Source organism: Lissotriton vulgaris, chromosome 2_1, assembly GCF_964263255.1.
Source record: "Lissotriton vulgaris chromosome 2_1, aLisVul1.2, whole genome shotgun sequence".
NCBI lineage: Eukaryota > Metazoa > Chordata > Amphibia > Caudata > Salamandridae > Lissotriton > Lissotriton vulgaris.
Window position 1 is genome coordinate 1,073,164,825 of NC_141687.1, and position 13,237 is coordinate 1,073,178,061.

Consider the following 13,237-nt stretch of genomic DNA (forward strand, 5'->3'; position numbering starts at 1 on the left):
CTCAGAGCTCCACAAAGGAGTGGCCTGTGTGATCCTTCCATCCCACTTGAGATATCGGTTAGTCATGTGCAACACCTGAACCGCGTGCGCAGCCGCTCCAACGAGGGAGATCCTACCTGGTCTAGTGTAGAGGGCTCTCGTGTAGTCATGCCCTAGCATCTGGCCCCTTTCCATTGCATACCCTGGGTCCAGAGGTGATCCATAGATCGCATGATTAATCGTCGCCAGTTGGGAGGCCCAGTAGTATTTACGGAGATCAGGAAAACCAATTCCAGGGCAATGTAAGTTTAGAAAACGCAATACGAGGTCTACCTTCCAAGAGAAGCCGTCTCTGAAGAGACTCTATATCCTTGAAATAGGAGGGAGGCACCGGATCCATAGCATTCTGAAGCGCATATAAAAACCGGGGCTGCGCCAAGGTGCTCTTGGTCCCCAGAAGGACATTCAGGGTGAGGCATCAGCCACATCCATGCCGGAAGGCTCCTCTCCCGCCAGGGCGAAATGTTCTACAGTGTCTATGGTCTTCCTCATGTCGCTGCACCAGCAATCGTGGGCCTCACTGGCTCTGGGGACAGACTCCCCGCGCCTGCACTGTCAATATGTCCCGTGGTCTTCCAGCCCGCACCGGTGCCCTTCACAGCCTTCATTTCTCGAAGCGCGGTATGGGGACACTTCCCCCCAGTTCCCGCAGTGTCTCCAGCCCTTACTGGACCCTCGGATGCCTCCGCGCTTGCTACCCTCCAATCAGGGCGGGTCGGGCCCAGCACGTCTTCTGGCCCTGCTGTTATCACACTACAAGGCGGATCAGCAGTCATGCGAGGCCCCGGTCTGACCGCCCGACCGGGCCCCGATCTTGCAGACGATGAGTCTCCGTCCCCGAGTCTCGGGGGAGGCTCTTTCTTTCACGCACTGTTGCCGCTACTCGTCGCTCACATGGGGGTAGGACCGGGTGACCAGGATATTAACAGGATAGTGATGCAGGAGAAAGGGAGAGGCGGAGCCGACCCACTAAGCGGCCATCTTGGTCGCCAACTTGGCTCCTCCCCTCTGAATTCACTATTTTAACCAACTTTGAAGACCTTTAAAACCATGCTTGTTCTTTTTTGATAAATATATTTTATTTCCATCATATCTGTTTTAAGTGTAAACATTTGAATGCTTAGAATAGATATAACTGTGTTCCATTATTCCACTAGCTTGTCTGGTGTCTATGAGTTAGGTTTCTGCATTGGTAATTGCTCTCTTTGTCTCCCTAGTAGAAAGAAGAAAATGTAAGCTTCTCACTGAGAGCCACTTCCATCATTAGCTCTTTTATAACTTAGTAAGTGCAAGGAGAAGTCCAAGCGGACATTAAGTAGAGGCAGCAAAAGCGTAAAGACTAGAAAATGCGCATTTACCCACAGTGTGAAAGATGGTTCCAGGGAAGACACCTCTTAAAGGGTCAACTTTCCTTATAGAGTGGGATCCTGTAAAACACTGTACTCTACAGCAGGAGACTACTTCTGGAGGCCTAGATCTGAGCAGGGAAAGGTACTCCTAGATCACAAGTGACCAATGTCGGTCCAACGGGGGCAGATAAATGCTATAATTTGAAGGTTTTGCTCTGAATATGTAAATGAGTACCATCCCGATTCTTTCAATACAAGTGCAATTTATGTGGATATCCTAAAAATATGGATTCAATCCAGCTCTCCTGGACCTGCTTGACACCTCTATCTTACACCAAAAGGCATCCCTAGCTCTATGAAGTGGTAGGGCCAGGACAGAGAGAATGTGATGCCGCCAAGGTGAGAACATGCTGGTAGTGGCATGACATATCCAGATGCTAAACCTGGGTTGACAGCTGGTTCATGGGGTAGTACCCACCAACCATGGTTCACACTCGCACATGGGATCTCTCCACGCATGTCATGATCTGCCACTCTCGATTTATAATGCACCTTCTCCATCTTTATGCTGAACATTTCCTGACACTGGCAAAAGTGGAGACCGGTACCTACCTGGCTCCCCGATATCGCCCTTAGACCCTTGGAGTCCAGGTGGGGCATCACGCCCATCTCGTCCATCTCTGCCTGGAAGCCCCAGACTGCCATGAGAACCTGGGATTCCTGGGAAACCTGGCTGACCAGAGCAGGGGCCAGAGATCTTATTGTCTTCTATCAGCAGGCTGCACGGGGCCAACTCAACCACGAGGAGAATGGTGAGCAGATTCATTCTTGCACCAGCTGGTCTGGGGAGGAGAAAGGTCAGAGGTCAGCATGAAGCTCAACAGATATTATATATACACCTGGAGTTGTTATGTAATAAGGGGCCACGAGTTCTATAGTGTGCAGGTGGAATTTAAGCCACATGCAAACAGAATGAATCTGGGGGTGGATGCAGAGTAAGTGTTGTGAACAGATGGATTGGATGTGGCGTGCAAGCAGAGTGAACGGAGAATGCAAATTGAATGAATGGGGTGTTGTAGTGTATTAAATATAGTGCATGGGTTGCATGAATGTCTGGTGAAGGCAGCCTGAACGTGTTGTGCAGGTAATGCAAAGGTGCTGTGCAAGAAATGTGAATATGGGGTGCAGATGGGGTATATGTTGATGCACATAGAGTGAATTTGATGTATATAAATATGCTAAAATCAGGGCTACTGGAGTTTTGTGATAGTGCGGATTAGGCATATTTTCCCTCATAATTATGAGTTGCTGCATTTGTCACATAATCCACCATCTGCTGCATTATCTACAGATTTGAACAAAAAAAATTATTTCTAGCTGAAACGGTTCAAAATTTACTAAAAATGTAGCGACACATGTTGCTGTGCAGGGGAATGCCCTTTGCATAGGATGACTGGTCACTTTTCTGCTACTTATTGCTATATTTCGGTGTTAAACTGGTTCCAATGAGGTGCAACCTATACCAAGATAGTATTAACAATTCTAAAAATTCAAAAATATTGAAATAATGCAATCACAAAATGAACGGCATTACGCCAAATAATTTGGCTTTTTTTACTTCATAATTTAGTCAGTTACTAACTATGTGGTAACCCTGTGTTCCTCAACACAATAGTGGTTATGTCGTATTCACTCAAAGAATATACTACTTTAAAGTAACCATATTCTGCAAATGAACCACAAAGGAGAGGAGAATAAAAGAGCGCAATTTATGAAAAAGAATTTATGACAAAAAATATATATATACATATTGATATGGGTGCTCCATGATTAATGCAAGAAGTGCTTTTGCAACGTGTCAATCAGAGTGCTTGCATTGTCAACGCTCTGTCCATCATTTCCTTTGGTTTTTCTTTGTTTGCCATAAGTTGGCAGGGTATGCTCAGACGTGAGTCCCTTGCTCACTTTGCCACTGGATTCAAGCAAGCCGGGGTGAAGACGGCTGAAATGCCAGAAACCGGTCCTCGGTAGCTTGTTTCCGGTCCAGGAAAGGCATGGCTTGGCAGTTTGGGCTGGACTGTTCCCATGAGGCACAGGGTCAGACTGATTTGCATATGGCCATGTCTGAATTGGGGTGGCAGAATGGGTTAAAGAACGGTGATGGATTAAACCCAGATCAGTTGACTGGGGGTGAGTGCTTGCATTGTCAACGCTCCGTCCATCATTTCCTTTGGTTTTTCTTTGTTCGCTATAAGTTGGCAGGGTATGCTCAGACGTGAGTCCCTTGCTCCCTTTGCCACTGGATTCAAGCAAGCCGGGCTGAAGACAGCTGAAATGCCAGAAACCGATCCTCGGTAGCTTGTTTCCGGTCCAGGGAAGGCATGGCTTGGCAGTTCGGGCTGGTCTGTTCCCATGAGGCACAGGGTCAGACTGATTTGCATATGGCCATGTCTGAACTGGGGTGGCAGAGTGGGCTAAAGACCGGTGAAGGATTAAACCCAGATCAGTTGACTGGGGGTGAGTGCTTGCATTGTCAACTCTCCGGCCATCATTTCCATTGGTTTTTCTTTGTTCGCCATAATTTGGCAGGGTATGCTCAGACGTGAGTCCCTTGCTCACTCTGCCACTGGATTCAAGCAAGCCGGGCTGAAGACGGTTGAAATGCCAGAAACCGGTCCTCGGTAGCTTGTTTTCGGTCCAGGGAAGGCATCAGAGTATAATACACAGCAAGATAAATAGACAAATCTAGATTTTTCAAATATATTTCAAAAAGCTTGGTCAAGAATACAAATTCAGTAAAGTCCAATATTGTTGTGATAGGGTATTATGCTCACTAAATCAATAACCCAACATCTTGCCACAAGGATGCAGGCAAGAAATGTCACTGATGTTTACTTTCTACCCGCCAAACAAAAGTGCCAGTAATACATAAACAAGGGGTCTTCATCAGGGCATTCAAAAGGAACACCCAAGTCAAAAAAGGTTCTAAGGTCAAATTCGCAATCTCCCCACCCCAGCATTATAAGGATTGCAATGGCACCTAGACTTTGAGGATGCCCCAGGAGAGAAATGAGAAAATAACAGAAATATAGCAATTGTTTGTTTTGGGGGGTGGAAAAATACACTGCAAGAAGGTGTATGTCTTCTCAATATTGCATCAACAAATATTTTGCTGGGCTGATTTCACAATCTTCCCAGCTTTCAAGTACAAATAGAGTTGTACAAAAACATCTTTAACGTTTTTTGCATTTTTATAATTGGCAGTCAATTTTTCCTATTTTTGTGGTTTCTACCTACTTGTGTTTGGTGGAAACAGGTGTGAACCCTATCGGTGGACTCAGAAAGCTACATATTCCTGAAATTTAGGCAAAACTCAGAATTCAGAATTCAGAAATTGGTAATTTGTGCAGATAGCTCATGGTTTTCCCAAAGAAACTAATAATTGAAATAAAAATCATGAAAATATGTCAGAACATTTTGAAATAGGTGACAACATTTTTATGTGTATTCTTTTCCTTAATTTCTGATTTAGAAAAGTAAAACACAATTACATCTGTCAAAACCTTGTGGGTGCAAGTGTTTGTTGGTTGTTTAAAAACATGTGATACGCAGAACCACAAAATGAGCAACAGCTGACAGTTACTTTTCATTGTATCCTGTTTATGCTTCAATTCATGTGCTAAAATCTAATAAATCTAAAGTGGGTATAAAAGAAACCTATCCATTTTTAAAGGTGCCCAAGATGCTGATTTTAGGTATAATCGTTATTTGTACAACTCTAATTTAGAGTTACCAACACTAACTTGTGATTCAAAGGGCATTTTGTAAATGGGTTCCTTGTTGCACACTGGCATACATTTAGAAGACAAAAATGAAGAAAAAAATCAATAATAATAATATGTTATACTATTCTGTGTGCCCACATTTCTCCCAATAAAATTCAGAACCGCTCTTGTATGGGTGGCCTATCGTTGAAATATCAAATTTTTGCCAATAAAAATGACCCATTTGGTGATGAAAGTAGGAGCACTATTTGGGCCCAGGCTTAGCTCCCGCCCAGGGAAACCTACTATAACTAAACTGTAAGGAAATGCCTCTTTTTGTATGATCACCGCCAAAGTATTGGTACTGATGCTGCTGGTTTTTCAGACCTGAGAGTGCAGAGTCCTGCTAACCAGACCTCAATGCCAGTGCTCTAACCCCTAAAAGTATATATGTTGGATTGGCAAATAACCAATTGGCATTGGCTAACTTACATATAAGTCCCTAGTATATGGTATCAGGGGTACCCAGGGCCTGTAAATTAAAGTGCCACCCTGAGTGTGACAAAGAAAAACCTTACCCCAGCCTGCCACTGCACACTGGAAGGGCAGTTCTAAACTGCTAACTCGACTTTGCCATTTAAATTAATAACAACGTCCAGACTTCCCTTTTTAGGTCTCGACCTCTGCCAATGCGCTTGCGCATTGCATATGTCGAGACTTATAGCGTTGGATCCATGAAAGCTAAACCAGGCGGATTGCGCCGAGTGCATGTGCCCGTACACGCGCTTGCCATTTGCTCCCCGAGCCGCCTGCCTCGAATCATTACATCAGACCCGCCACAGCAAACTCCGAAGACTTTTTTTTTACACCCCATATGCTCGAGCCTCCCCTGCTCCAGACCTCAAAGGGATCCACTCCCCCGCCCCCTGCTTCATACTTCAAAGGAATGCGCCCCCGCCCCTGCAATGCCGAGAGCATTTCCCGGCTGCTTTTAATTTCATTTCACGGCCGCTTTAAATTTTTTTTTACTCTATTCTCAAATGTCACCATTGTTGGTATTGTATCTCGGTGTCTTTTGCGCTTGTTGATATTTCCATCTATGGTGCACGCACAGGAGGCTGAGGGGATATTCCTGATACCTCACTTTTGTTGTTTACTCTACGTCTTTGGTGCTTCTTTACATTTCCATCTACGCTGAATGCATAGGAGGCTACAAGGAGATTCCCAATGCCTCGCTTTCATTTGTTTCCTGCGTGTCTTTGGCGCTTCTTCACATTTCCATCTACGAAGCACACATAGGAGGCTGCGGATCTCCATTGCCATTTGTCACAACAAGCGAAACTCTATAAAAGGATGCCCTAAGTCCTCCTCAGAGGTAGACTACAATTGGTTAAGGAGCTCAGCGGCATCAAGTGGGAATGGTGACCCGAAGCTATTTTACGACACAGCTGGTTTTAGTTTACCTTCACTTAATGCTTTCTACGAACTTTAATTGTGATCTAAAAATCTAGAGTAAGAATGAATCACAATATTGAATTCCTGTGAGGAAAAACATATGAGCTTGTCATTTCATACAGGATTGTGCGTATGCAGATATTTCATACAGGATTGTGGGACTGGAGACGTCAATTCCTCCAAAAGCTTCATTTCAGGTGGCTCCCCTCCTTCCTTCATTACTTCCACAACCGGTGGCTCCACTAAATATCTCTCCTGCACTGCATTGTTGGAGGAACCTGAGCGAAGCAGCTCTTTACGGATTGCTTTGTTCATTGTAGCGCCAGAGAGGGCCATATCTGTTACGGAACTCATATCTCTCTTGCAGAAAAATATGTGCATTTGTTTACTTGAGGATTCAAATTATGCCACCTTACCACAAGCCTCAAAATGTAATATGTCTTGTATTTCCAGACACAATTAAAATCATAATGAATAAAAAGAACAAAACGTAACTCCGCCTCACTCTCCAGGAGCAGCAATCATTTATTTTTCAGTTCAGTCGGTTTATAGAATAAGCAAAAGATGTCCCTGCAGTCAGCAGACCTCAACCAGCCCTCTTCCTGCCAGATTTAGTGGCACTCCCATTTTTTGCTTTTTATTTTTTTAATATAAACAATTTGTCAATGTATCGTGTTGGCCAAAGAATTGATGGGCTATTGTCAAAAAACGTTTTGTATTTCGATTGTTGCTGCATCCTTTTTGTCAGATACCGAAGTACAGTGATGTGATGCAAAAATAAAAAATATTGCCATCATCAACATATTTAACTTTATTCAGTTGTTACGACCATCAAAGTGCAAGTGCGTACATTACAGAGAGTCAATTATCTACAGAGATGCTGCTATCAGGCAGCCTCCGTCTGTCGGCCTCTCCCCTTGTGACCAGCAATCCAATTTGTTGGGAATCTTTCTTCTGGCAGGCATCTCGAATTTGTCCCCAGCGATTTTCAGCCCAGTCTTTTTTCACTTTTGTTAAGACTGTCTTGTAAATCTTCCTGGCCTCTCTTATTTCTGGTACATTGTTTGTACGTAGCACACATGATAATAGCCCTTCTCAGAAAACATCCAAATACCAAACTTCTGCACCCACACACACATATGGAATCACAAGCAAACAAACATATACACCCCCACATCAAAGCACAGTCAGTCTCTCTCTCTCACACACACACACACTCTCTCTCTCTCTCACACACACACTCACTCTCACACACACTCTCTGTCTCTCACACACACTCTCTCTCTCTCACACACTCTCTCTCACACACTCACTCTCTCTCACACACAGTACAGCCTTCTACCTCCACCACTCTACCACTCTCTCCATCAACACTCTACCACTCTATGCGCCACCACTCTATGCGCCACCACTCTATGCGCCACCACTCTAGCGCCCACACTCTAGCGCCCACACTCTAGCGCCCACACTCTAGCACCCACACACTAGCACCACCACGCTACCCACCCACCACTCTACCCTCCAACTCCACCCTCAAAATCCACCATCCAAATCCACCATCCAAGCACTACTACACCCTCCAAATACACCCTCCGACTACACCCTCTAACTCCATCATCCAACTACACCCTCCAACTCAACACTCCAAATCCACACTCCAACTCCTTCCTCCAAGTACAAATCCACCCTCCAAAAACACCATCCAACTCCACCCTCCAACTCCAACATCCAAATAAACCCTACAAATCCACCCTCCAACTACAACTCCAGCCTCCAAAATCCACCCTCCAAATCCACCCGCAAACTACAACTACGGACTCCAACTCCACCCTCAAAATCCAACTCCACCCTCCAACTCCACCCTAAAACTCCACCATCCAACTCCAACCTCCAAATCCACCCTCCAACTCCACCCTCCAACTCCACCCTCCAACTCCACCCTCCAAATCCATCCTCCAACTCCACCATCCAACTACACCATCAAACTACACCATCAAACTACACCATCCAAATGAAAATCCTACATCCAAATCCACCCTCCAAATCCACCCTCCACCATCCAACTCCATCCTCCAACTACACCCTCCAACTCCACCCTCCAACTCAAACTCCACCTTCCAAATCATCCCTCCAACTCCACCCTCCAACACAACCCCTCAACGCCACAGCACCACTAAATGCCACAGCACCACTCAGCGCACAGTATCCCTCAATGCCACAGCATCCCGCAACGCCACAGCATCCCGCAATGCCACAGCATTACTCAATGCCATAGCATCACTCAATGCCATAGCATCACGCAATGCCACAGCATCACTCAACGCAACAGCATCACTCAGCGCCACATAATCACTCAGCATCACTGAATGCCACAGCACCACTGAATGCCACAGCACCACTGAATGTCACAGCACCACTCAATGCCACAGCACCACTCAATGCCACAGCACCACTCAATGCCACAGCCCCATTCAGCACCACAGCATTACTCAATGCCACAGCATTACTCAATGCCACAGCATCACTCAATGCCACAGCATCACTCAAAGCCACAGCACCACTTAACGCCACAGCATCACTCAGCGCCACAGCATCACTCAGTGCCACAGAATCACTCAGCACCCCTCAATGCCACAGCACCACTCAATGCCACAACACCACTCAATGACACAGCACCACTCAGCGCACAGCATTACTCAACGCAACAGCATCACTCAACGCCACAGCATCACTCAACGCCACAGCATCACTCAACGCAACAGCATCACTCAACCCCACAGCATCACTCAATGCCACAGCATCACTCAATGGCACAGCATCACTCAGCACCACTAAATGCCACAGCACTACTCAATGCCACAGCACCACTCAACACCACAGTACCACTCAACACCACAACATCAATCAGCGCCACAGCATCACTCAGTGCCACAGAATCACTCAGCACCACAGAATCACTCAGCACCCCACAATGCCACAGCACCACTCCACACCACAGCACCACTCCATGCCACAGCACCACTCCACGCCACAGCATCCCTCAACGCCACAGCATCCCTCAATGCCACAGCATCCCTCAATGCCACAGCATCACTCAATGCCACAGCACCACTCAATGCCACAGCACCACTCAATGCCACAGCACCACTCAGTACCACAGCATTACTCAATGCCACAGCATCACTCAACGCCACAGCATCACTCAACGCCACAGCATCACTCAGCACCACTCAACGCCACAGTACCACTCAAAGCCACAGCACCACTCAACGCCACAGCACCACTCAATGCCACAGCACCACTAAACGCCACAGTATCACTCAGCGCCACAGCATCACTCAGTGCCACAGAATCACTCAGCACCCCTCAACGCCACAGCACCACTCAATGCCACAACACCACTCAATGACACAGCACCACTCAGCGCACAGCATTACTCAACGCAACAGCATCACTCAACGCCACTGCATCACTCAACGCCACAGCATCACTCAATGCAACAACTTCACTCAACCCCACAGCATCACTCAATGCCACAGCATCACTCAATGGCACAGCATCACTCAGCACCACTAAATGCCACAGCACCACTCAATGCCACAGCACCACTCAACACCACAGCACCACTCAACACCACATCACTCAGCGCCACAGCATCACTCAGTGCCACAGAATCACTCAGCACCACTGAATGCCACAGCACCCCACAATGCCACAGCACCACTCCACGCCACAGCACCACTCCACACACAGCATCCCTAATCGCCACAGCATCCCTCAATGCCACAGCATCCCTCAATGCCACAGCATCACTCAATGCCACAGCATCACTCAACGCCACAGCATCACTCAACACCACAGCATCACTCAACGAAACAGCATCACTCAACCCCACAGTATCACTCAATGCCAAAGCATCCCTCAATGGCACAGCATCACTCAGCACCACTAAATGCCACAGCACCACTCAATGCAACAGCACCACTCAACACCACAGCACCACTCAACACCACAGCACCACTCAACGCCACAGCACCACTCAACACCACAACATCACTCAGCGCCACAGCATCACTCAGTGCCACAGAATCACTCAGCACCACTGAATGCCACAGAACCCCACAATGCCACAGCACCACTCCACGCCACAGCACCACTCCACACCACAGCACCACTCCACACACAGCATCCCTCAATGCCACAGCATCCCTCAATGCCACAGCATCCCTCAATGCCACAGCATCACTCAACGCCACAGTATCACTCAGCACCACTGAATGCCACAGCATCACTCAGCACCACTGAATGCCACAGCATCACTCAGCACCACTGAAGGCCACAGCATCACTCAGCACCCCTGAAGGCCACAGCATCACTCAACACCACTGAACGCCAATGCATCACTCAGCACCACTGAACGCCACAGCATCACTCTGTGCAACCATTCAACAACAACTGGTTCTAATATGTTCTCTCAATGTTTCAAGCTTTATTACAAATGTCACAAAAAGATGGAAATATTTCACCTCTGCTCTTGGATTTTCATTACAATAAAATACACTGAACATAATCTTCCCAAGTTATTTACAAAAGTTTAAGCTATTGCCATTATGAATTGCAATAACTTTTATTTAAGTATTAATTATTAAAAACAATAAAAGCCATTGTTATTTGTAATATACATACATCTAAGTCATGTAAATAAAACACATTTTTGCATTACAAATGCTATAGGTGTCACGTTTGCGAAAGTTAAAACTATTGGCATTGTAAATGACAAAGCTATTAATTTCGCTATTTTGAAAACCAACACATAAATAAAAAAAAATTCATTTACAATACCAATACCTCAAACTTTCCTAATGTGAGACCTATTGCATTGCAAATGCTTGTTAGTATATATGTTACCTCTGCAAAAGGTATATTGAATCCTAAATCAGGGTGCTGTATATTAAAAAGTATGACATGTATTCTTAAATGTCCAACCAGCAAAAGCCCTAATTGTCATTTCCGCTTTGGAAAGGCTAGTGGCCCCATTGATACGTACAGGTTTTACATGCTGACAACTCAGCTGTGTTGACTTCTGAATGAGAGTATGAAAGTTAGTACTTTAAAGTATCAAAATAATTGCTACATGAAACCCGATTTGATGCCCAAGTCAAATTTCTTTTAACTTTTGAGTAAAAGGCAACTTTAGAAATTTACCACTCTGTTGCCCAAGTTTTAGAGTGGCCATTGGGGAGAGATGTGAATGTTTTCCAGGAAAGCAAACAATAGAGGCCAGCCATTGGAAGAGGTTTTACCTCTCCCTGTCAGGAAGCTGACTCAGGTGTGAGCCCAAAAGGTGAGCTTCAAAGAGGAAGCCGCCTTTGAAGGATAAATGATGAACACCCAAGAGGTGCTACTCTTTTGTCCTGGTAGACAGGTTGGCATCTGGGACAGAGAAGGGAAAACTGTTGCCAAACTGGTTTTTGCATGGCCGTGTAGCCCTCAGGTAGCAACACCGCTAGATTTGGACTGCCATAGTCCGCACATCAAGAGAGGGTTTAGCCATCTTAGTTATGAACAGAATATTGTATTCTATGATACTAGATGCAACACATCACAGGAAGTCATCATCAGACAGGAGGGGACCTGGTAATCAATTGACTAGTAACCGCAGAATTCCCAGAGGACACTTTCCAGGCATAACTATAGCACCCAGACCTCAGATCATGTCTGGACTGGAGAGAGGACTGAAGAAGCACTGCCCTGCATTTCTCTGGACCTGGCAAGAGAGGCTGCACCAAAGACTGAACTGCACCCGCTGATCCTTGGGTCTGTGGAGCCTGGCTCAAGGAAATGTTACTCATGAGCACTAGGCAGAAAAAGTGAACTCTAGGAGTCAGTTGGCTGACTTCTTTCTACAGTACCGGGCCACAAAAGCTGAAGAATCTCACCCTGGCAAGTCAGCAGCCACATTAATTTGTTCACCACTGATTGGACGGGAATCTAATATGGTTCACAAATGCATTAAAATCACAAGTGGTCTTCTGGATTAAATTACCACTGTCTACGGCAGGGAGACCAGTAATAGGGAAAATGGTGATGCTTCCCAGGCTCCTATACTACTTCCTTAATCTCCCTATAATGGCTCCGGCATGGGTTTTTAAAATGATAAACTCCTTATTGATAACATTGATAAGGGGGACTGGACTTCGTAGAATTGGCCTTGCCAAATTTCAGTTGCCCACAGCAAAGGGGGCTATGGGAGCCCTGGACTTCAAGGCATATAATATAGTTAGCTAGTTGCAGTGGGTGGCATATTGGCTGGCGGGGCATAATCTATCTGAGATTGGATACACTGCAGCACAATTGCGTCGCGGAACACTGCAGACACTGCTTTCTCCAGAGCCTGGACGACCGAAAGACATCCCTGTGCCGCTCCAAGTAGAGCTACATTATTGGAAACTCACATTGAAGTACCCACTCCATATGCTCCGAACATACCCTTTTGTGGTCTCCCAATACCACACGGACCATTAACTACACATAGGTTAGCACCTTGGGTAGATGCAGGAGTCACGACTGTGGGCTCCCTATTCACTGATGGGCAATTATTGCCTCACGCTGAAATGGTGCATACGTATG

General features: G+C 46.0%; 1 protein-coding gene across 1 annotated transcript in view; it reads right to left on the reverse strand.

The window, feature by feature from the left end:
- C1QTNF5 (C1q and TNF related 5) overlaps positions 1-13,237 on the reverse strand; it is a 176,385-nt gene that overhangs the window by 88,141 nt on the left and 75,007 nt on the right. The window contains exon 2 of the mRNA XM_086956768.1: positions 2,001-2,230. Coding sequence (XP_086812894.1) covers positions 2,001-2,214 — 214 coding nt within the window. The 5' untranslated portion in view covers positions 2,215-2,230. The remainder of the gene's footprint in view (positions 1-2,000; positions 2,231-13,237) is intronic.